Source organism: Pongo pygmaeus, chromosome 17 (assembly GCF_028885625.2).
Source record: "Pongo pygmaeus isolate AG05252 chromosome 17, NHGRI_mPonPyg2-v2.0_pri, whole genome shotgun sequence".
Lineage (NCBI taxonomy): Eukaryota > Metazoa > Chordata > Mammalia > Primates > Hominidae > Pongo > Pongo pygmaeus.
The window spans coordinates 35,075,945-35,101,929 of NC_072390.2; the positions used below are offsets into that span (position 1 = coordinate 35,075,945).

General features: G+C 44.5%; 1 protein-coding gene across 4 annotated transcripts in view; it reads left to right on the forward strand.

The window, feature by feature from the left end:
* Positions 1-25,985, forward strand: part of COLEC12 (collectin subfamily member 12) — a 181,367-nt gene that overhangs the window by 146,419 nt on the left and 8,963 nt on the right. For all 4 annotated transcript variants that reach the window (XM_054460330.2, XM_063653464.1, XM_063653465.1 and 1 more), the window contains exons 4-8: positions 6,147-6,245; positions 6,974-8,020; positions 19,066-19,554; positions 21,164-21,300; positions 22,532-22,641. In XM_054460330.2, the coding sequence (XP_054316305.1) occupies positions 6,147-6,245; positions 6,974-8,020; positions 19,066-19,554; positions 21,164-21,300; positions 22,532-22,641 (1,882 nt within the window). The remainder of the gene's footprint in view (positions 1-6,146; positions 6,246-6,973; positions 8,021-19,065; positions 19,555-21,163; positions 21,301-22,531; positions 22,642-25,985) is intronic.

Consider the following 25,985-nt stretch of genomic DNA (forward strand, 5'->3'; position numbering starts at 1 on the left):
AATTTGCTGAAGAAGCCAGAGAATCGCTTAGTCACCCAGACAGCCTCTGTGCAGTGGTCGTGACTGAGGCGTATCAGCCACTTTGCAGAAAACATGTTCTTGGACAGTTGAGCTTGGTACATCCTCTGCCCCGGGCTTTTTATCATTAGTCAACAGAGCTTCCGTAGCAGGAGTCATCTCTTAAGTTCAATGTGTCATGTTTCTTTCAGAATATTTCCTGAACAGGAAAATCCTACTCCATTATCCTTTCCAACAGGCAGCCTTCTAAAGGTAATTAGGATAAAGAAAAAAGCCAGAAATCTGGATCTTTCTCAATAAGGATCTCCTTTAATTCAACATTCCTAGTCATTGGTAGTCTACTTTGCTGCTAAGCTGGGTCAATGTAGCAATTTACAACTGGATTACTATTTAGGCTTTCAAAATACACATCAAATCACACTGGAGAGTGCTTTAGGATCCAGGATAACACCCTACAATCAGATTTTCTGTATTTCTGTAAGGAAACCTAAAATGGTGTTCAAGGTAGAAATGCCTTTATTAAATTCCAGGGGAGTGTAACTAATGTTACTGGAAAGCCCCAGGTCCCAGAGAAAGGAAGTATTTATCCCACAGTGCCATGATCAGTCTGGTACAAAAACATGTGAGCACCAGCTTGGAGGAGCTCTGTGCTCTGTCCTCAGGGCCGAGACCATGGCCTGTGTCTCTTGAATCCTCAATGTCCAGTACTATGCCACCTACGTGGCAGATGCTTGGTAAACGTCTGGTGATGTTAACTTTAAAGAGAATATAAACAGAAATAATTCTTCCCCTTAAGGGATTCTTTATTGGAGGAAACCAGATTTAGGAAAAAGAAATACCAAAAGAGATTTGGTATTTATGGAGTTATAGAAAGAGCATGGATTTTGGAGTTAAACCTTCCAGCCTGGTATGCCACATAGTCACTGACAAGCTGTGTGATTTTTAGCAAGTTCCTGAACATCTATGAGCCTCAATCTTTTCATCTACAAAACAGCAGTTGGAAGGATTAACTGCAGTGATGGTGTAGTGCATCCGGCAAAGAGCAGGCACTCGATAAATAGAGGCTATTATTATTATCATTCAAATAAAGATCCAGTTGGTGTGCAGTGGAATCAACTTGTAGGTGTGGCTGAGTACAATGGGGTAGTGAGGTGTGGAGTGGACCTTCAAGGAGAAGTGGAGTCAAGACAAGGGAAGAAGAAGTTAGTGGCCCAGGCCAAGGGATGATACCGAAGTGCTTTTATAAAAAAGTTTTTATTGTCAGAGTATCCTAGAGAATTATGCTTTGGATACTTGAAGAGGGACAGATCTTCAGGTATAATACCTGAAACACCAATATTCTGTAGAAAAATTCTACCTTAAGAAACAGTTCCCAATACAGGGGAGCCTATGAGAAACCAGACTGCTGGTCACCCTTCTGTGTATCCTGCTCATTTTTCTCATATGAGAATGGTCTACAAACTGAGGTCTATGTCTATAGACTGGGAATTTCCAGGGTAATATAGGATGGCTCTGCGACTGTATTCCTGATTGAGAATTGGTGCTAATAAATTCAGAATAAAAGCCATAAAAGTGCTGTGTGCTGTTACAGCAAGGCTAAGTTCTGGATCTCCACCAGTCTGGTATTTTTATGCAGTAGCAGGTTCCAGCATTGCAATCCTAACATTTCCAGCTTTATACCAGATCCTATTTTTAAACAAAGACACACACCCCCCAATGCATGTAAGCTGTTCATTAGCACTTGTGGGCAGGGAAAATAGTTTCCTTGCTGCACAGAAGAAAACGTCGACAGATTTTTTTTGTTCTTTTTTTTAATGAATGTATTTATCCCTTTTGTATTTATTCTACACAAACCTGAATTATCTGTCCATGACAGTTCTCTCTTTTTCAAAACTAAAATGGAAGAAAAAGTAGAAAGGGTAGAAAATGACTGACCGTCAGCATATTTGAAGGTTTCTTTGGCTTCCAGGAAAGAAGGGCAGGACTTGAGATCCTGCATGTGGTTTGAGGACAGACCGAGGCATATGTTTTGATTTGAGGATCAAAACTGAACCTAAACCTGTAAACATTCTGTATTTTAGTTCTTAAAAATTAGCTTTGCTAAAAACACATATGAAACATTTTATTCTTGAGAGTTTCCAGGGATTTAGGAGTATGTGTACCTATGAAGCAACGCTAAGGTACAGATTATTAGGACTGCACATCTGTGTCTACGTAGTAATTTTAAAAATAATAATTACTCAGCAAAATGTCATACTCACTGCCAATGCTCAGGCTTCCCTGGGTTGGTTGGGAAACACGTGTTTGCTTGCCCTGTAGCTCTGCAGGCAGATTGCTACTTATTTAAATAAATCCCTCGTGCCTGTAATCCTAGCACTTTGGGAGGCCAAGGTGGGCAGATCATCTGAGGTCAGGAGTTCGAGACCAGCCTGGCCAACATAGAGAAATCCCATCTCTACTAAAAATACAAAAATTGACGAGTTAATGGGTGCAGCACACGAACATGGCACATGTATACATATGTAACAAACCTGCACGTTGTGCACATGTACCCTAAAACTTAAAGTATATTTAAAAAAAATACAAAAATTAGCCGGGCATGGTAGCAGGCACCTGTAATCCCAGCTACTCGGGAGGCTGAGGCAGGAGAATCACTTGAACCTGGGAGGCAGAGGTTGCAGTGAGCTAAGATCATTCCATTGTACTCCAACCTGGGCAACAAGAGTGAAATTCCGTCTAATAAAAAATGAAATAAATAAATGACATAATAAATATGTATTCATTGACTACCTACTAAGTGCCACACACTGAGCTAAGAGGAAGAGATGGAATTGAATGTAAATTTTCCTGCCCTAAAGGATATATTAGTAGATAAGTCATGACAGCACAGTGCAGTGAGTCCCATAATAGAGAAAGGACTACTTGCCAGGGGAATTCTGCAAGGTGCACCTCGGCAAAGGGTTCCCACAGGAAGTGACAAGCAGAGTCTTGAAGAGCAAATAGGACTTAGCTCAGTAAAAAAAAAAAAAAAAACAGGGAAGAACATTCTAGGTAGAGAGAACACATGGAAAGGCTCGTGTGAGAGAGTGTTTGTTGCAGTGCACACATTTCATTATGACCAGACGGTAGAACCTTGAGGGAAAACATAGTGAGCTTCTCCAGGGACAATTCTAGGATCCAAGGAGCTAGTTCACTTTGAGTCACACAAACACATGGGAACTTACTACTTCCTGAGAGGAGCCAGGAGAATCTCACACAGTCATGCGTGGGTAGAACATGTGATGAATACAATAAATTGGATCCATTGGCTCATAATTGATATATAAAGCATGTTCCACTTTTTGAAGTCTTTTTTTTTTTTTTGAGACAGAGTCTGGCTCTGTTGCCCAGGCTGGAGTGCAATGGCGCGATCTCGGCTCACTGCAACCTCCGCCTCCCAGGTTCAAGCAATTCTCCTGCCTCAGCCTCCTAAGTAACTGAGGTTACAGGTGTGTACCACCACGACGGGCTAATTTTTGTATTTTTAGTAGAGATGGGGTTTCACCATGTTGGCCAGGCTGGTCTTGAACTCCTGACCTCAAATGATCCACCCACCCTGGCCTCCCAAAGTGCTGGAATTACGGGCGTGAGCCACCGCGTCCGGCCTGAAGTCTTTTTTTTTAAGCTATTGATACTAAGAAGGACAGTCAGACTTGATCCCAAGCTGCTAGAAGCTGTATCTCACATAAATCACTTTTGGAGAAACATCCTCTTATTTAACATTTTAGAAACGTGTACTTGAATTCATAACTGTAGAGAGTTACTGCCTTCTGAAAATGAATAAGAACTGAAGCTTTTATTTAGTGTGGCTATATTAGTCCGTTTTCATGCTGCTGATAAAAACATACCCGAGACTGGGAAGAACAAGAGGTTTAATTGGAATTACAGTTCCACATGGCTGGCGAGGCCTCAGAATCATGGTGGGAGGCAAAAGGCAATTCTTACATGGCAGCGGCAAGAGAAAGTGAGAAAGATGAAAAAGTGGAAACCCATCAGATCTCGTGAGACTTATTCACTACCATGAGAACAGTATGGGGGAAACCGCCCCCATGATTCAAATTATCTCCCACTGGGTCCTTCCCACAACACATGTGAATTCTGGGAGATATAATTCAACATGAGATTTGGGCGAGGACACAGCCAAACTGTATCATTCCACCCTTGGCCCCTGCCAAATCTCATGTCCTCATATTTCAAAACAAATCATGCCTTTCCAACAGTCCCACAAAGTTTTAACTCATTTCAGCATTAACGCTAAACTCCGCAGTCCAAAGTCCCATCTGAGACAAGGCAAGTCCCTTCTGCCTATGAGCCTGTAAAATCAAAAGCAAGCTAGTTACTTCCTAGATACAATGAGGGTACAGGTATTGGGTAAATACAGCCTTTCCAAATGGGAGAAATTGGCCAAAACAGGGGTTACAGGCCCCATGCAAGTTCAAAATCAGCAGAGCAGTCAAATTTTAAAGCTCCAAAATTATCTCCTTTGACTCCAGGTCTCACATCCCGGTCATGCTGACGCAAGAGGCAGGTTCCCATGATCTTGGGCAGCTCCACCCCTGTGGCTTTGCAGGGTACAGCCTCTCTCCCTGCTGCTTTCATGGCTGGTGTTGAGCATCTGTGGCTTTTCCAGGTGAACAGTGCAAACTGTCAGTGGATCTACCATTCTGGGGTCTGGAGGACGGTGGCCCTCTTCTCACAGCTCCACTAGGCAGTGCCCCAGTAGGGACTCTGTGTGGGGGCTCCGACCCCACATTTCCCTTCTGCACTGCCCTAGCAGAGGTTCTTCATGCACATCCCGCCCATGATGTGAGCAAACCTCTCCCTGGGTATCCAAGAGTTTCCATACATCCTCTGAAATCCAGGCGGAGGTTCCCAAACCTCAGTTATTGACTTCTGTGCACTCACAGGCTCAACACCACATGAAAGCTGCCAAGGCTTGAGACTTGCACCCTCTGAAGCCACGGCCCCAGCTCCACATTGGCCCCTTTCAGCCATGGCTGGAGTGTCTGGGAAGCAGGGCACCAAGTTCCTAGGCTGCACACAGCATGGGGACCCTGGGCCTGGCCCACGAAACCATTTTCTCCTGGGCCTCCAGGCCAGTGATGGAAAGGGCTGCCAGGAAGGCTCTGACATGCCCTGAAGACATTTTTCCCATTGTCTTGGGGATTAATATTTGAGACGGCAAGAGAAAATTAGAAAGATGCAAAAGTGGAAACCCCTGATAAAACCATCAGATCTTGTGAGACTTATTCACTACCACCAGAATAGTATAGGGGAAACCACCCCCATAATTCAAATTATCTCCCACCAAGTCCCTCCCACAACACATGGGAATTAGGGGAGTATAATTCAAGATGAGATTTGGGTGGGGACACAGCCAAACCCTATCAGTGGCATTACTTTCTCTATCATATACAATCAAGTAAATACTACCAAAAAATACTTCTTGGCAAATCATTGTTTGGAAACACCACTCGGGCATCTACTTGAGGATTGACAAACTACAGAATCAGTTGTCACTAACAAAAAGCAGATTATCAGGGCTTTGTGGTGGAACTCATAACAAAAAGTGGCAGACACTCTTGACTTTGCAACCTTTCTATGCCAATTTTGTGTATAGACTTGAGCTGGCTTTTCCTTGCCAATGGAATCCTCTTCTAGGTAAATGAGTCCCACCTGCCAAGAATGTTAGGGAAGCTGATGAGTGACAACATTTTGTAAATTATCACAGTGTGCTGTGCCTTCATCTATGGAAATTCATATAAGAAATAGCAGATTAGGGACTTCTAAAATGCATGAAAATTTTTAAATTAGTTCCAAATGATTTCTGAAACATCCAAGGCATTACAGAATCATAAGAATACTGAAGAACATACAATTCTCAACTAAGTAAATTGTACCCCTGGGTTTTGTGACAAGTAAGTTATTTTTCCAGAAAGATGGCTTTTCTTTCCTATATTTGATTTCAGTTACACTTTTTTTGTTCAGTCTGTTTCCTTTGTTCCATAATGAAATGATCTCTTGTTTTGAAACTGAAAAATAAAATATGAGCAGGTATGTATACTAATGCATCATTTTCCAAATCTTAGTTGTAGAGAAGATGGACAATGTCACAGGTGGCATGGAGACATCTCGCCAAACCTATGATGACAAGCTCACAGCAGTGGAAAGTGACCTGAAAAAATTAGGTAATCTGTGACAAGACTAAACCATTAAGTGAAATCCCCTGACTCTACATAAATGACCACAGCTTCTTAGAATGATGTTGCTATAAACTCCCCGTTCACCCGGAAGGACATTCAATTTTTGTGTTGCATGTTGAGTCTTCCCTCATGATTTAATTCAAATGCTTAAATTTTAAAGTTAAGGGTCAATTTTGGAATTATGTCCTGCCAAAAAAACTATTATGCGCCAAATAATATCTGAAGATCAATCCTGACTGAAAAAAACCACAAATACCCTTTATTAAAAACTGTCATATAAATAGGAATTTACTGAGCATTTTTGAAATACTTTAAACTACATAGAATTGTAGAAATTAAGTTATAAAGTAAAAGATCCTAGCATATTCTATTCCTTGATTTTTGCTTTCATTAAAAAAAAAATTGGGAAATCTAAAAGGTTTTCTTCTTCTTGACATCCTGCCCACTGCCCTAAAATCTAGTAAATTCCCCCTCCCTCTTTGAGAAAAGTGTTCAGCCAAGTTTGTCATTCCTAGTTCTGAGCATCTTTTCTGATTCCCCAGGACCCAGTTTTAACAGATATGTACATTTTACTAATGCAGAGCTGTTCACTTACACTGCCAATTTTGCATCTAAAATACAGTGCATACCAGTTAAGTGTGTTCAGGATCTTTGGCCTTGCCTGAACACTTCTCCATACCACCAATGTAAGTCACAGATATTTCTTATTCCAGGTGACCAAACTGGGAAGAAAGCTATCAGCACCAACTCAGAACTCTCCACCTTCAGATCAGACATTCTAGATCTCCGTCAGCAACTTCGTGAGATTACAGAAAAAACCAGCAAGAACAAGGATACGCTGGAGAAGTTACAGGCGAGCGGGGATGCACTGGTGGACAGGCAGAGTCAATTGAAAGAAACTTTGGAGAATAACTCTTTCCTCATCACCACTGTAAACAAAACCCTCCAGGCGTATAATGGCTATGTCACGAATCTGCAGCAAGATACCAGCGTGCTCCAGGGCAATCTGCAGAACCAAATGTATTCTCATAACGTGGTCATCATGAACCTCAACAACCTGAACCTGACCCAGGTACAGCAGAGGAACCTCATCACGAATCTGCAGCGGTCTGTGGATGACACAAGCCAGGCTATCCAGCGAATCAAGAACGACTTTCAAAATCTGCAGCAGGTTTTTCTTCAAGCCAAGAAGGACACGGATTGGCTGAAGGAGAAAGTGCAGAGCTTGCAGACGCTGGCTGCCAACAACTCTGCGTTGGCCAAAGCCAACAACGACACCCTGGAGGATATGAACAGCCAGCTCAACTCATTCACAGGTCAGATGGAGAACATCTCCACTATCTCTCAAGCCAACGAACAGAACCTGAAAGACCTGCAGGACTTACACAAAGATGCAGAGAATAGAACAGCTATCAAGTTCAACCAACTGGAGGAACGCTTCCAGCTCTTTGAGACGGATATTGTGAACATCATTAGCAATATCAGTTACACAGCCCACCACCTGCGGACGCTGACCAGCAATCTAAATGAAGTCAGGACCACTTGCACAGATACCCTTACCAAACACACAGATGATCTGACCTCCTTGAATAATACCCTTGCCAACATCCGTTTGGATTCTGTTTCTCTCAGGATGCAACAAGATTTGATGAGGTCGAGGTTAGACACTGAAGTAGCCAACTTATCAGTGATTATGGAAGAAATGAAGCTAGTAGACTCCAAGCATGGTCAGCTCATCAAGAATTTTACAATACTACAAGGTAAGTCAAAATTCTGAATTTGTATTTGTATTAGTTGTTTATTGCTGCATAACAAGTTACTCTAAAACTTGGCAATTTAAAACAATAAATATTCATCGTCTCAGTTTCTGTGGACCAGCAATTCAAGAGCAGCTTAGCTAGATGGTCCTGACTCACTGTTTTTCATGAGGTTGTGTCAAGATCTCAACCAGTGCTGCAGTCATCTGAAGGCTTGACTGTGGCTGGAGGGTCTGCTCCTAAAGTGGCCTGTTCACATAGCTCTTGGCAGGAGGCCTCAATTCCTTGCTGTGTGAAATAGCTTGTGTGTCCTCACAATATGGCAGCTGGCTGCTGCCAGAACAAGGAATTCAAGAGAGAGAACAAGAAGGAAGATACCATGACATACTAGCCTCAGAAGCCACACACCATCACATCCACTGTATTCTGTTTCTTAGAAATAAGTCACTAAGTCCAGCCCACACTCAATGCAAGTAGAATTAAGTTCCACATCTTGAAAAGAAGTGTTACTAAGAATCTGTGGACAGTACTTAAAGGGGCTCCAGTAATTATTTGTTGAGTGAAAGGTTGGTTAATTTGAATTTTCTTGGTCCTTGAGCTATTTCAATGCAATATAAATCGGGCTCCTCTGAAACCAAGATCAAGTCTTCTAGGTCACAAAGCTACCATTAAGGGAGTTACATGTCATGAGTAGATGAATGGTTGGCCATCAGAGTAACTGTAAGGTCACAGAGGAAGGAAACGATGTGTCTTGCTTATAAAATCTGAGTTTTGGTAGGTGTGGTGGCTCATGCCTGTAATCTTAACACTTTGGGAGGCTGAGGTGGGAGGATCGCTTGAGACCAGGAGTTTGAGACCAGCCTGGGCAACATAGCAATATCCCATCTCCTAAATAAACAAATAAATAAATGAATACATGCATATAATCTGAATTTTACTGTTATCCAGATCATCCATATAAATTAAAAGTCCTTGACTCAGATTAAGTCTACAGTTGAAGAACTGTAGCACCATATATTAACAGTATTTTCCAGTCACAAACTATTTTCACAAGTTTTAAGTGGAAAGTACTATGTGGAAGATGCTGTGCTCAGCAGTCTGGGGTATACAAAGGAAACCAAATGGTCCTCACCCTCAGGTAGTTTAACATAAAGAGAATTTCAGGGCATCAGAAGATGGGCTGTAAGCAAACATTCAAGGGGAAGGGATTACACAAGGGTATGAGTCACTAGAGGCCACCTTAGGGTATGTCCCCCACACTGGTCTAATGATCAAGGGTAAAGAGTGGTAGTTAATAAGCCCCTGTGAGGCTGAAGGCAGATCCGGATAGCAGATGGCAGGACTCTGTTCAATAGCTTTGTCAGTGACTAGCATGGATGACCTGCTAAAGCAATGCTTGTGTGACTTGAAACAGTATATGCCAGCCAGTGGCTGATAGAATCATAATCCACAATGATCTAGAGAGGCCAGATCAAGAAGTATCAAGATGTCAATCAAATGAAGTAGATAGGAATACATGTAAAATCCCGCTCATAAATGGATGAGACAAAACAGATAAATGTTGATGGGAAGGCATGGCTGGAAGGAAGTGTGCATGAAGCATGGGGATTTTAGTTGACTGGAAGCAGTTAAATGTGTCTTCCAGGGAAGGTAATGTGTTCTTTGACTGTGTTAATAAAAAGGGAAGTAACATCTGACTCTGTTCAGTATGCCAAGACCACCTCTGGAAGATAATGTTTACTTTGAGGAGCCCCTTTCAAAAGAGACATTTCCAGACCAGCATGCTCAGAAAAGCAACATCAGAATGATAGGGGCTAGAAACCATGTACTGTGAGGAAGGGTTGAGGACCTGGGAGCTTTCATCCCTAGGAGAGCCTGCTCAGTGGAGAACAAGACAGCCATCTGCACTTATTTGAAGTTGCTCTGCCTGAGGAATGCCACTGGGTGAAACAAGACTGGTGGGTGTTAACTAAGGGAAGATCAATTTTGGTTTTACAGAATGTTACTCATAAAATGGGTATTAGCTGAAAATATAATGGCTCCGCTACTCAATCAGGATGTTCCAGCTCTGGAGGGGCTGGACAATTGCAGGTCAGGGATATTGTAGGTGTGAGTCTCACTCTGAAAAAGCGGTAGCCCTTCACATGATTAAAAAAAATTCTTAGACAATCTTATCATGGTATTCTGGATATTTTCTAGTTATTAATTTTATAGTTTTATTATTTAATTTAATTGTTAGCTTGTCTTCAATTATTTAGTTTATAGACAGCATGGCTTATCAGCCAAGTAAGGACATGAAAAGCTAATATTTGAAGATGAGACCCTGAGTGTTTAAGTTAATCTTTCTATTGTTAGGATTCTTTTTATCAGCTAGTATTGAAAGTGAATGTACTGAGCACTTTTCATAAACATCGTAATGAATCCTGACAACAGCTCTATGAAGCAGCTACTTACAATATCATCGCCAGTTTATAGACCAGGAAATTAAGGCTTAGGAGGTTTGAGTAACTTGCTCAGGTTTACACAAGTAAAAAGTAGCTCAGTGGAATCCAAGCCCAGGCTGTCTGGTGCCAAACCTCATGCCATTAACTCCAAGGATAGTCACCGAAAGTGTGTGCCCCTCCCCACTGTACCCAGTCACCCCAGAGGGAGCCTAGAAGGTCAGGGAGTTGGGATTTTATTCTAAGCATGAGGGAGAGGTTTTCAGCAAGGTGTTGAGATGATCTGCTTTATATTTTTACAAGGTCACTCTGGGGGCTGCGAGGAGAATAGAGAGCAGGGAGGGGTCAGTGAGAGCATGAACCAGCGTTGATGACTTGGCCTAGAATGCTGGCAGTGGAGAAGGGAGAAGTGGGTACCCTCATTCAGGAGGAGAGTTGGAGATAGAATCAAGGGCATCCCTTTCTTTGCCCTGACAACAGGGACCCCAGCTTTAGGAGGTCCCGGCCGGCCTCCCCCAGCTGAGCCTCTGCTGAGGTGAGGAGTCCACGGCCTCAAGGTACTGTGAGTATTCAGAGCCCACGCCAACCCCTGCTTGTCCATGTTTGTGCCCAGGACCCTGGAATTCCCTACCCAATGTGCCAAGAAGCAAAGGGGCAGCCAAGAGGCACCTGTGTTTTATAGGGATTAGGGGTGATGTGGACAGAAATTGAACACATGGTAGGGGGTTGGTGTGAGTGTCTGGACGAGACTGGCGGGCAGGACCTGCTGATGGATTGGCTGTGGGGAATGAGTAAAAGAGAAGAACAGGATGTTTCCGAAGTCTTTAGCATGAGCAATGAGATAGATGGCGATACAGACTGGGGAGTTGCAGAAAAAGAGGCCCATGTAGACACGTTAACAGGAAGATGTCTCTTATAATAGAGTGAGGTTTCTGACTCATGGAAAAGCATATGTGACAAAGAAAATCTCAATTCTAAAACCAGGCTCCAAGGTGTTTCAGAGACACTGTCACATTTATGCCTGGTCTTGTTGCTCACCGCATTTTCTGTGATTTGATCTAAGAAGCTTCCCAAGCCAACCAAGCTGCTCCCTTTCTATTCATTCTCTTCCACTGCCTCCAGACCAGCAATACCCAGCAGGTATTCCGAGGGAACGAGAGACTGAGGGGAAGAAGCAATTCCATTTCTGAATGCAAGTGTTTTATTCCACACCTTTTCTCTCTAGCACCTTTCCCTTTCTGTACATGCAGATCTCATCCCGGAGGATGAGGGGCAGATGGATAAAGCAGGATGGATTAACATTGAGTTATGTGGGGCTGGCATCTGCAAGATTCAAAATAATCTGATCCTTTCCAGAAAATTCCTGTTGACTCGCACTTAATGAACCCCGGCGCTCACTGTCCAGTTCAGCCACGTAGACATTTGCCGCACTAAGAATTGGGAGCTGAAGCTGATGATAGTGTAGAGATAGATGTTCACATCTATCTCTACATCTATCAACCAAGAAGCCTTGTTAAGAAAACCTTATTTTTTGGGAGTGCGCAACCAGCCTGACCAACATGGAGAAACCCCGTCTCTACTGAAAATATAAAATTAACCAGGCGTGGTGGTGCGTGCCTGTAATCCCAGCTACTCGGGAGGCTGAGGCAGGGGAATCGCTTGTACCCGGGAGTTGGAGGTTGTGGTGAGCTGAGATTCCACCATTGCATTCTAGCCTGGGCAACAAGACTGAAACTCTGTCTCAAAAAAAAAGAAAAAAGAAAACCTTATTTTTTGATACAAATAATATAAAGATTTTTGTTCTAATTATGTATGCAGAGGACTTCTCACACATGCTTCTAGGTACAAAGATCACTCCACCTCCTGGGCTGTTCCTCTGCAAGCTAAGGAAAGCGTCAGTTGCATCCTTCCTGTACAATTAGACATTTTCCCTCTCTGCTCTTCCAAGAGGCATCAGATTTAATGAGTGAGAACAAGAGCTCTGGAATCAGACAGGGACTAATTCATGTACGAAGTTCCTCATCCTCTCAGTTTCTCTGTTTCCTCATCTGTGTGTACCTTTTAGAGTTATGAGGACTCGAAGGTGTAATATAAAGAAAGTACTTAGTGCAGTGTCTAGAGTGGGGTCAGCCTAACACCCAAATGTAAATAAGGTCACTTCCTTCAAAGCTTTCCCTTCTGCTGCAGCTGTAGCCAGTACATTACAGTGGAAAACAAAACAGCTTCATATGCACAAAGAATAAAATCACACAGGTGGGGTTAAGGATGATTTGAGTCTAAAAGTACTTAACTGCTGGATTTCTAGTGCCCAGCCCTAGAGATGAATCAGACCCCAGGATGCTGACATCTAGCTAGCTTTCACTCATTTTCTCAGTCCACATTTCTGGGGTGTCTGTGCTATGCCAATCACGCTGCTAAGCACTTGGATAAATTATCAGCTTTCATTGTCACAACTCTTTAAGAGAGGAGTTATTGACATTCCCCATTTGCAGGGGAGGGAACTGAGACGCAGAGAGCCTGAGTAACTTATCCAAGGCCAAACAACTAGTAAATGGCAAACAGCACCAAACTCAGGTCTGTCTAGTTGCAAACTCATGCTTCCACCATGAATAGATAACATGTTTGGGGAGGTGGAAATGACAGAGAGTTTATTGACAGCAGAGCAGTTGGTTAAAGTTTCAATAGGGATTGACATTTGACCTGAACCTTGAAAGGTGCACATGAAGGCCGATGGGACAGGGGACAGTGCAATGTGGGTCAGGCAGGGGCCTCAGTTCCTCCCGTTGCCAACCACTCCCTCATGCTGCCCTTCCCCAAACAAGACGGCATGGCTGGAGATCCCGGAGAGCATCCATTAACAGGCTCAGAAGCAGCCCATGGACAATTGGCAAGAAACAGTGGTTAAATATAACCTTCTCTGTGGACAAGGCGCTTCTGAGGCTTTCCAAAAGCCCAACTGTATTTCTTTTTAATCTGTACATTCCTTTTTACCTCAGTGAAGCACAGTGACTTTTTCCTATGGCAGGCATTGAATAAATATTTGATTAATTTAAGTGCATTCAAAGTAGATTTTTAAATGAGAAGAAAAATGTCTCAGATTGTATCACTGTTTTTCCTCTACCTTGTCTATCTTCCAATCTTACCACCAGTGGGTCTTAACATTGAGTCTCTAAGATTTTGGATGGCAATAAGAATTAAAGTGGTTTCTCTTCCTTTTGTTAAGCACCAGGAGTTTTGTTGGAAAACACATTTGAAACTTCTCTTGGGTAGGAAACTGGGCTGGGCACTTCTCAGGCTTACAGTTTGGTTTGCCAAAGCACAAACAGCACAGTGATTTAAAGTCTTCCATCCTCTTTGAACTGCTTATTTAGAAAATTTAGGTTTTCAAGGCTCCTAAAACCGTGGGGCCTGGGGACCGTGGGGTAGAGGTGTCACTGACAGCACAAACCCCGGGCTGCTTGGAGCTCCGGTATTGTTCATATTCAGGCATCTCTGGAGCTTGTGACAGCTTTACCAGCCGCATGGGTATCCTGGCATTTCAGAAACCTGAGCCAGTGAGCCACCCGTACTTGGCCTTGACATTGAGTTAAAATTTCAGTCAGTTTGAAAGCAAACCTCAAATGTCCTTCCACGTAGGACATCACATGTGTTTCCACATGCGGCGTTGCTGTTTTCTCAACTCCGAATTCAAGTTGTTGCTGCACAAGCTCATAAATACTCTGTTTTTTTTTTTTTTTTCTTTCAGGCACTAAGGTAGCTTCTATTTTATTTCATTATTTCATTTTATTTTCACCTTGACAGCTGCCAAATAAAAGATTCAAGTGAGACCTGAAAGCCTGAGATCATCCAGATGCTAATCAGCAGTGCCAGCATCACGGGTCCTAGAGGAAAACGAATGCTGGCATTAATAATCTACTTTTTTATGAGGAGCCAGTATTGACTTTTTAAATGGCTTTAGCTCTTTTTCTCAATGATTTTTTTAAAGGAAAAAATATCCAGGAAATTTCTAGCCTGTCTTAATGAGCCAAAGTAGATTATGCGAATCTCCTGATCTATAAGACACATAGAATATGTTTTGACCTAACCCAGCATCTGAGGGCAGAGAGTGCCAGCTCCTTCGTGGTTTTTGGAAGGCTGGGGCAGCTGTAATGGAAGACACCAATCACAGTGGGCTTGCCAGTTTAGCCACAGCCAGGAATATTAAGCCTCATCTGATTAAGAGAAAGACAGGTAATCTATTTAAGATGGATGTAGTACTTCGGATGGGGAAATTTGGTTTTTATACTAATCCAGCTGGGAAATCAATCACAAGTAGAACTGGAGATCTTTATCAACGGCAAAAACGTGCATTTCCCCCATATTTACTCCCTTCCTTCACAAGATCTGGAGATTAGCACCTGCTGGAATCTCGTGCTGTCTGTGGGATCCACGTTTGATGTCGTTCTTCACATAAGCCACAACTTATACATTGACTGGGTGGGGAGATTCAATAGCCACTTCCAGTCCAGAGGAAAATAACTGAACACCATAAACTACCCTACCCCAGAAGGAAACAGGATGAATGAAAAGCTGTCACCCCAGGTGAGGGAGGCCTTGGATTCATGTCAGGAGAGGAAGGGAGAGTTGTATCTTTGGAACTCTGTCAGAAGCTAGAAGAAGGTGTTCTGGAAGAAATACAGCTCCCGCCACCAGCAGTCTGTCCGAGCAGACACAAGCCTGTGATCAGTCCCTCTTTCACGGTCAAAGGTAAACTCATTTCCCATAACTTGCAAGGATAGCACCAACCCCAGATGTGAGTGACAGAGAAACACAAATTATCAGAAAAAAAAAATTAAGAGAATAAAGCTAAAGATTATTTCTTAAAACACTTGAATTTCCCAATATGCCGTCTTCATTATTTGGATTTCCTAAAGTTCAACACAGAACATAAGTAAAACAGAAACAGTTGAGAAAACAGTTTCTTTTAATTTTGCAGTTACTCCACATATACTAGAATTTTTTGTTTTGTTTTGGCCTAAATTGTCAGTATTTTTTCCCTAGAACTATCCATAATGCTACGTCCATTGTGGCGGAACGTACGTGACACCTTCACCGCTATTCATCTCTGGGATGCTATTTCCCAGCTACACAGAGGCACTAAGTTACTTTTTTAAAGGAGACAGATCTGGCAGCAAAAAGTCTGCCTTCCCTATCTTTACTAAATGGCATAGGCTATTTAGGTGAGCCTGACCAGATTAGGCAGAAAAAAAGTCCAACTGTGGATGTGGAGACCCACTGGATTAATTCATGAGGGTCAGTAGCAAGGAAAGATGGATCTCCTTATGATTATTTCATAGTGGCAGTCACAGCCCGCCTGATACAGAGATTATAAGATGTGGGGCACCAGGCAGGTCACCCTTCCCCAAAAACCTGTCCCTACTGATCTCACCTGGGGCACAAAATGTGAGCATTAGAGTGCTGGACTTTTTAACCATGATGCGCATGTATTTGATAAACACTTGCTTAATAGTGACTATGGGCCAGACCCTACAAGGGGCTAGACATGGAGAAGGGTCTTGAGTTGAACAAACAAGGACTAAAAGATTAGAGAAGAAGAGAAAACTTCCATCTGAGGTGGCCTGGGAGGATGCCAGGAATTTTACAGAAGGACATGGGCAGAGGAAATTGTCAGAGAAGAGATGTATGGAAAATGCAGAGGAGGATGGAATAAACACAGGCGAGACTAGGTTGGGAGGAGCCTTCATGCCAGACTGATCAGGTGGGGCTGCATATTCTTGAGCAAGTGGAGATCAGAGCTGGGCTTGAGGAAGACGAAAGTCAGAGTGGGATGAATGGAGAGGAATCACAGGAAGAGCAATTAAGAAGTTACTGTGAACACCTTCCAAAAAAGACTGAGAGGTGGGAAGAAGAGAGCCACACTAGGGTCATGACCAGGGTCAAGGCGAGGAAAAGAGGGTTGTGGCAATGTGGTGGGAGAAGGGATGATGGAGGGAGAACACGCACAGCAAAGAGACAAGAAGTTCAGCTGTAGACACGCAGGTTAGAGGTGCTGGCGGAACCCGAGAAAATGGACCCTTCACTAGCGGGTGCAAATAAGGACCCAGAGCCCAGGGTTGCTGAAGACAAGGAGGAGTCCACAGGAGCTGTGGGCAGAGGTCAGTGACATGGGTCTAGGTAGAAGTGAGTTCATCCCTAAGTCTTCTAAAGTCTCCCATTTATGGAGCAGATAACACTAGAAAGAATGCATTTAGGCCAGTCCTTGCCATTAGCGTAAACTCTCTTTATCACTGGAAGAGGGTCCTGCTGATAAATCTGTGAGCAAGATATGGGTAGCCTTACATAAGCAAACTAAGTCCAGAGCCTAAGCTTCTGCTAAGAGAGAACACAGATGAATTGGCCTGACTGGGAGCCATGGATATTAGGGTACAGAAGACATCCATCAAGACCTGGCGGGCGAAGGAGACAGAGAGATCCCCCTACAGAGATGGGAAGGGTTGCTTCATGGTTCTGTCCTCAGACCAATGGGAGAGGGAGGACAAGGAGCAGGAGGGATAAAGGAACTTAGGGTAGATCCGCCATCCATCCTCCATTGCTCTAGCACTTCTATCCTTCTAACTTTAGAGGCTTTCTGCTTCTGTAGAAAAAGTAAGGCCAGGCACAGTGGCTCACACCTGTAATCCCAGCACTTTGAGAGTCCGATGGGGAAGGATCGCTTGAAGCCAGGAATTCGAGGTCAGCCTGGGCAACATAGTGAGACCACCATCTCTACAAAAAAACTAAAAACTAAAAAAAAAAAAAGGCAGTGTGGCACAAGCCTGTAGTCCCAGCTACATGGGAGGAAGCTGAGGTTGGAGGATTGCTTCAGCCCAAGAGTACAAAGTTTGCAGTGAGCTATGATCATGCCACTCTGCTCCAGCCTGGGTAACAGAGTGAGACTGTCTCTAAAAAAAGAAGAGTGAGACTCTGTCTCTAAAAAGAGAGAGAGAGAGTAAGTGTGGCCTTTTACTTATTCATGCAGAATTGTGAGATTTCAGAAACTCTAAGATTCATTCATTTCAACATCAGAAGACCTGAGTTCATGCCCCAGCTCCACTACTAGATTGTGACTGACCATGTCTTACTCTCCTTGGTATCTGTTCCTAGTAGCTAAGTATCCTCGAACAAATAGTTTGGCATCTCTGGCCCTACATGTCCTCATCTGTGCAATGAGAATTCTACCGCACAGGCAAGGTCAGGTGGCATAATGTATGTGAAAGTACCCTGAAAATTGTCATTCACTATACAGTTCCTGGTAGGGGAGTATTTGTGTGAAATTTCCTGTTACCCCTGAGAAACTAAAGATAGAAAAACAATCCTGTGTTACGTGGGCCTCTTTATGGGATGATGGGGATGAGCAGTATTTGCTTTTCTTCCCAATTAGATGGTCCACATAACTTTTTTCTCTAGCCTACCTTCCTTATGTGTATTATTAGACTTACAAACCCACCCAGAGTTTGGACACCTGTCCACAATGGGCAGCAGAGCCCCACCAGGCTTTCCCACAGAGACCTTGCGTCCCTCTGAGCTGGCCTATGGGTGAGTGAGGCCCAGCCCTAAGGACAGCAGCACCCCCACAGCTTTGGTGGACAGCACAGGCATGCTAGCTGGGGTACAACAGAGAGGAAGCTTATAGGGAAGTTACAGGCTTGGTTATGGGGAGAGAATTAATACATCAATGTCTCTCAACACTTGATGGCATTTTTTGGTCTCCTTCAGTTCTTTATCCCACAATACCTTAACACGGTGCTTGTCATATAATAAGTCTTTAATAAATATTTATCAAATTAAGGAAAAGAGGAAATAAATAAGAGGAAATCCTGATCCTGGTCTGCACAACTTTCCTGCTGATGACAACATAGGCCCAGGTGACTAAGAGAACCCAGTTTAATCGTGTGAGTCACTGTGAAGAATAAGCCCCTGGCTGTCAGTGTCATCATGAAGGACATCGGGGGGCACTAAAAAGTTGTGCATTGTTACAATACATTCTAAAAGCTTGAAGAGGAAGGGTGAGTTTACTGAAGAACACACAGTATATTGGCTTGCTCGGGCTGCCGTAACAAACTACACAGACTGGGAGGCTTAAACAACAGACATTTCTTTCCTTACGGTTCTGGAGGCCACAAATCCAAGATCAAAGTGTCAGCAGTGTTGCTTCCTCCGAGGCCTCCCTCCTTGGTTTGCAGGTGTCCATCTTCTCCCTGTGTCCTCAAGCGATCTTTCCTCTATGTGTCTGTGACCTAATCCCCTCTTCTTAAGGACACCAGTCCTATTGGATTAGGGTCACTCATGTCACCTTGTTTTAACTCGATGACCTCTGTAAAGGCTGTGTCTCTTAATAAGTCCCATCCTGAGGTGGTGGGGGTTAGGACTTCAGCCTAAGAATTTGGAGGAGGACATAATTTAGCCCATAACAGTCTACAGTAGTATGATAAACAAATGATCTTTTCGTGATGTATATATTTTGTATGCTAGGTTTTTTTAATTTGGAGATTTTATAAGAAGAAAAATTATTCATAAATATTATTTGCAGTGGATTTCATGTTGACACCTTTTTTTTTTATGTTTTAGGTCCACCGGGCCCCAGGGGTCCAAAAGGTGACAGAGGATCCCAGGGACCCCCTGGTCCAACTGGCAACAAGGGACAGAAAGGAGAGAAGGGGGAGCCTGGACCGCCTGGCCCTGCGGGTGAGAGAGGCCCAATTGGACCAGCTGGTCCCCCCGGAGAGCGTGGTGGCAAAGGATCTAAAGGCTCCCAGGGCCCCAAAGGCTCCCGTGGTTCCCCTGGGAAGCCCGGCCCTCAGGGCCCCAGTGGGGACCCAGGCCCCCCGGGCCCACCAGGCAAAGAAGGACTCCCCGGCCCCCAGGGCCCTCCTGGCTTCCAGGGACTGCAGGGCACTGTGGGGGAGCCTGGGGTGCCTGGACCTCGGGGACTGCCAGGCTTGCCTGGGGTACCAGGCATGCCAGGCCCCAAGGGCCCCCCCGGCCCTCCTGGCCCATCAGGAGCGGTGGTGCCCCTGGCCCTGCAGAATGAGCCAACCCCGGCACCGGAGGACAATGGTAAGTCCAAGCCCTCCCCCAGCCGGGGGGACAGGGCAGTGCATGTGCTTGAGACTGAGCCAACCCCCAGTGTGTGGCCCCACCGATGTTATTTGTTTTTGTTTTTGTTTTTGTTTTTGTTTTGAGACAGGGTCTCACTCTGTTGCCCAGGCTGGAGTGGAGTGGCGTGATCTCGGCTCAGTGCAACCTCCACATCCTGGGTTCAAGTGATTCTCCTGCCTTAGCCTCCCAGGTAGCTGGGACTACAAGCGTGTGCCACTACAGCCAGCTAATTTTTGTATTTTTAGTAGAGAGGGTGTTTCACCATGTTGGCCAGGCTGGTCTCAAACTCCTGGCCTCAAGTGATCCACCTACCTTAGTCTCCCAAAGTGCTGGGATTACAGGTGTGAGCCACCACGTCTTGTCCCCTGCTACCTATCATTTAACAGCAAAGGCATCATAGGGGCTGGCACAGGAGCCCTGCTGCCAAAACAGGCCTCCATACCAGGCATGTGTTTCTCTCTAAACGCCATCGGGTTCTCTAGCGCTCATTTGTTTTATGTATTATGTATGTATGTATGGGACAGGGTCTCACTCCGTCACCCAGGCTGGAATGACGGAGCGAAGTAGTGCAAACACAGCTCACTGCAGCTTCGACCTCCTGGGCTTAGGTGATCTTCTCACTCAGACTCCTGCGTAGCTGCAACCACAGGGGTGTGCCACCACACCTGGCTAATTTTTTATTTTCCTTTTTGTAGAGACAGGGTCTTGCTATGTTGCCCAGGCTGGTCTTGAACTCCTGGCCTAAAGCAACCCTCCCGCCTCAGTCTTGCAAAGTGCTGGGATTCCAGGTGTGGGCCACCGCACTCGGCTGTTACACTTGTTCATTTATAGGAGCCAGCCCTCAGAAGACAAACACAACGCAAAACATTTCCTTCAGGGAAGCCTGCGGCTGGCACCCTGACCGCTCTTCCCTCGTTTTACATCCTCACTCTGGAGATAGATGGGCTCCCTCGGTTAGCTCCATCAACATGAGGATGGAACCCTCTGCTATTGATGACTACATTTAATTTCTTTTTGAGAAGGTGTTAGATGTTACAGTGCCTTCTAATCTTTTGATAATTAAACCTTTGGCAAAACTTGAATGTTTGGTTAGCAACCAAGCCTATTTTTCTCTCCTTCGACCCAACCCCTATTCTACTTGATTTTGGTCGGTGAGGCCCAGGTTATCTTTGTTGATCCATGAGCCCAGTTTTGGTGCTGGGTTCTCACATCCAACTGTTCATAGGTTCCGTATGATTCCAGACTGACGCTGAACATCTGTGCCTGCCCTGCTTCCTGTTGTTGCTTCTGTTATTTCTGTCATTGTGAAGACGGATCCAGACACAGAAGAACAAAGACCCAGTCAAAGATCTTTTCCAGATTATGTGGTTTTGGCTTGTGCTCTGCAGTCTACTCTGGGCTCATGCTTGCTGCGAGCACGTCCGTGAACATCAGCTGTGGGCCTCGTGCAGGGACGCTCAGGCTGCTCCCAGCAGGACCACAGTTTTGGCCTCTGAAACACAGCTGAAGAAAGGCAGAGTGCTTTCTGTGATTTTTTAATCAATGTTTTCCATTTTTGCATTCCTAGGCTGCCCGCCTCACTGGAAGAACTTCACAGACAAATGCTACTATTTTTCGGTTGAGAAAGAAATTTTTGAGGATGCAAAGCTTTTCTGTGAAGACAAGTCTTCACATCTTGTTTTCATAAACACTAGAGAGGAACAGGTATGCCTGCCACATACTTGGTTGGGGAAAACTATAATTTAAGGATAGTTTACATCTGGAAATTGCAGGCTTGTTGGGGATTCAGAGATATCACGAATTCCTAGTCACGTAAACATGGGAGGCAACATTACAGAGATTTGGGTTTCATCCAGTGGCTAGAAGCATTCATGGCATTGGAATTGTATCTTCATGATTATTCCTGGAAGATATTGCCTATCAAGCCTGGAGATGTGTGGCTCCTTCTGGTGGCTGTTGAAATAATTATAATGCAGAGAAGCTTGAGGGCTGCCACCAGGCACCTGTGGGGACAGAGAGAGGCATGAACACTGTAGGGATGGAGTCGGGTGCAAGGGACCACGCATGCCTCCAGAGGAGTCAGGAAGAGCGAAGAAGGCTGAGGAGGCAGAGCCCACACATGACAATGCTAGTGTCCACTCATTAGACCCCTTCTACATGCCAGGCACTGTGCGAGGCATTTTCTCCCTTAAACCTCACAACAACCCTAGAGAATAGATATTATTATTATCCTCATTTGACAGACAGGAAAACTGAGGCCCAGCAAGGTTTATGCAGACTGAGACCAAAACTGCAGCCCGTCTAGCAACAATGCAGCACTTTCTTTGATACCACACCAATTCCAGTGGCCTCCTCCCTTCTCCCTAAGTTATCTCCAGCAGACACAATCCTATAAACAGATGTTTCCTGTAGTAACTGACTGGAATGAGCACACGGCAGAGAGTGACCAAGCACCTGGGCTTTAGAATACACAGACCAGGGCCCAAGCCCAGCTTGGCTACTTCTCATGTTTGTTCAGTGGGTTGTTATAAAAGCTTGAAGACACACTGCGTGCAACACACTGCACGTGGGGCCCAGCCCAGAGGAAGTGCCCAAGAATATCATGACTATTCCTATGGTTAGGACATGGGAGAAATGGGTGGGTGGTAGGAGGAAGTGGGACCAGTGGACATTCATTGGGTTGTCTGAGTGATTTAGAGGAAGAGCCTCACTTTAACATCTGTTGTGAACTTGTAAGAGGAAAAAAGTCAAAGCCCCCCAAACAGTGCAAAACAAAGCAAGTAGCAAGAAAAAAGCAGAAAACAAAAGCAGGCTACACATCCTGACAACCATCCTCTTTTAAATTGTCCTTTTTTCTAAATGTTAAATAAAAGAAAAAGGCCTGAGACATCTGTTCTGAAAAATAGTCACGCACCATCTCTGCTTTGTTTTTCAGCAATGGATAAAAAAACAGATGGTAGGGAGAGAGAGCCACTGGATCGGCCTCACAGACTCAGAGCGTGAAAATGAATGGAAGTGGCTGGATGGGACATCTCCAGACTACAAGTAAGTACTCAGAAGCTTCCAGATTGGTGGTCAGGCTCTCACTGTTCTGTTGTCACTTCTTACCCGACTCCCAACAGTTTCTTCCTTAATGACCTCGTGTCCTAGACGCTCCTCCCAAACTGGGGCTCCTGGTACCAGTTGCATATCTCCCCTGGGGAAATCGTGGTTGACAGTCGATACGCTGTCAAATAAGGCTTTCCTTTCTTCTTTTCATGGAGTGAATTTTTTTTCATTTCTAAGAAAAAAATCATGAAACTCATAAAACCACACAGCATAATACTTCTGGCCAAGGCATTTTCTTTAAATGCTATGGGAAAGGATGATGAAGCCCAGGCAACCTCAGGCATGTTCAGCGTTCGCCCCAGGCGTGTTTCCAAGGACTGGGGAGCTCCCTTCAGGATCACACTGTGGGTGCCCCTGACCCCTAGTTGGGCTTCTAGGCAGAGTGTGATTAGAAACTACAAATGTGTAATTTTCCTGGCTGGGCACAGTGGCTCACGCCTGTAATCCCGCACTTTGGGAGGCTGAGGTGCGTGGATCACTTGAAGTCTGGAGTTCGAGACCAGCCGGGCCAACATGGTGAAACCTCATCTCTACTAAAAAAAAAAAAATACAAAAATTAGCCAGATATGGTGGCGCATGCGTGTAATGCCACCTACTCGGGAGGCTGAGGCAGAAGAATTGCTTAAACCTAGGAGGCGGAGGTTGTAGCAAGCTGAGATCGTGCCACTGCACTCCAGCCTGGGCCACAGAGCAAGACTCTATCTCAAAAAAGAAAAAAAAAAAAAAAAAGAAACTACAAATGTGTGATTTTCCTACACATAGTAAGTTAAAATACACTATAAACAAAGTTGCATTTGCGGGATAACCATCCCCTAGAGGTTTGAAGATTCCCCATAAGTTCCATGTGACCTAAGTTCTATGAAAGAAGCAACAAAGAATAGAATCACTTTGAGGTACCTTCTCAGATAACCTAGAAGTCTCCAGGGCCTCATCCTACCCCAGGGGTTATTAGCTCCTTCCCTAATTCTACCCAAAGATCTAACAATGACTGTATTGTATCAATTTGATTTTCACATCTCCGTACTCTGGCTTTGCCTCTGACGGGTGTGAAAATTGCAAGGAACTGTAACAAATGAAGCAGAATTTATAAAAAAAATAGAATTAAAAAAAAAAAACCCTTTGAGTAACCTTTAGTTTGCTGGGGACAGAGAGGCCAGACCCTGCAGAGGCTCCACCAGGCACAAGAGCGTCACCACATTGGAAGCACCTTCTGAGCACTAGGCAAAGTCCATGGTGTGGCCTCTGGGGCTGTCCCAGGAGAGGAGAAAACAAGGGTGTTTCAGGCCTAAGAGAGTCTCATGGGCATGGAGGCCTAGCCCTGTATCAGCTGAGCAGCAGGGAGGAGGGTCAGAGGTGATGGAGAAGCCAGATCGAGTTTTTTAAATGTCCCTATGTGCGTGTGCATGTGCATTTGGATAAACAGGCTCTTTTGTACTTTCAAATTCTCCATGTGAGTAGGATCAGAAGATAAAGGAGGAAACCAGAATAAGGCCATCTCTCTTGTTTTTGTTTGTTTATTTTTAAGAGACAAGGTCTCACTCTGTTGCCCAGGCTGAAGGGCAGTGGCACGATCATGGCTCACTGCAGCCTCTTATCTCCCCAGCTCAAGCGATCCTCCCACCTCAGACTCCCAAGTCCCTGGAATCACAGGTGCACATCACCACACCCAGCTAATTTTTAAAGTTTTTGTATAGACGTGGTCCACTATGTTGCTCTGGTTGGTCTCGAACTCCTAGCCTCAAGTGATCCTCCCACCTTGGCCTCCCAAAGCACTGGGATCAGAGATATGAGCCACCGCCCCTGGCCAGGCCAGCTGTTTATAAAAAATAAACACGTGGCCAAATACTGATTTGGAACATCAGAAGATTTTAGGTCTGCCCTGAAGGTGAGCCTCAGACTGCCCTTAAGGGCAAGTGGATATCTGCTGCAGGCCTGTCAGAGACTCATCTGCTCCTCTGCACCTGTCCTGGGGAGAGGAAGGGGTACTCCCTGGCATGCTCTAGCACTTGAGAATTTGCCTGACAAGCCAAGGAAAGTGCCCAACACAGCAGGGACGCACTTTAGGAGACTCAAAACAGTTGCAGGAATCTCCATCTAAAACAGTAGCTGTAGAAGGTTGGCACTGGGGATTGGATGGGAGACAGAGACTATTTTTTTAAAAGACAAAATAATGCTTTTTTGACAGCCAAGAGCTCCGGGGTCCTTTTTAAGAGAGCTGGGAGAAGCTGAAACAAAAAATCATCTTCTCCACTTTTTTCACTGCTATAAATGTACAAAGGTCTGGGTTAGACTCACTAAGAAATTCAATCTTAAGCCTTTCCCCAAGAAAAAAACTGGATTGGCCCATATGGAATGGATTGAGCTGGAACATTACTGTCTATGCCAGCTCTCCCAATGTGAAATTTTTCTCCTCTTCCCTGGGGTCCAGCAAGAATTACATGATTTGGATGGAGTGCACCGGCTTGGTATCCAGGACTTGAGAAGAATGACGTCACCAGACACCTTACTGGGCACCCAGTCCCCAACCACAGCCATTTTGGAGCCTCCCAAATCCTCAGCTTCTGCACCCCAGCCACCACACAGGCTGCGCTTCTCATTTTCTACCCAAAGGAATACATAGGAACGTAAAAATCCCCCGGATCAAATTTTAAAAGCAAGAATAAGTTAGACAGGCGTGTTATGAGGTCTCAATAACCAAAGGCTAATTTAATTTGATATGTAATAATAAACATTGCACAAACTAGAAAGAAAGCCAGTGCAGTCGAGGGAGGGAGTACATGCTCTAGCATCAGCAAGATCGGGGTTCTGGGCCTTGACCCAGCAACACTCAAAGCTGCGAGGCCTCGTGTGAGTTGCTCAACTCTGCAAAACCTCCATGTCCCCATTTATAAGATGAATTTTCCAAAATACCTATGTCAGTATTGTGAAAATAAAGTGTGATATCTGTATGCAAAGCATTTAGTCGAGGGCTTGGCACATAGGAAGTGCTCAAGAAATAGTACCTGCTGGTATTGGTATATTACTGCTATTATCATCATAATTATTATCATATTAGTTAGCAGTTGCAGATAAATACCACACAGAATGTATATATTTTACAGTATCCTGATTGGGGTGTCCACACAGTGTCTCACTCAAGTCCCACAACAGGTTTGTAAAGAAGACAAGAAAAACGTTCTCTGCATGGCCTGGGAATGGGGACTGGGCTTCAGGCTCTCAGGGGTCTCCAACCAGTATAAACCGCCCCAAATATGTCTCCTCCTAGTCAGACTCACTTTTCC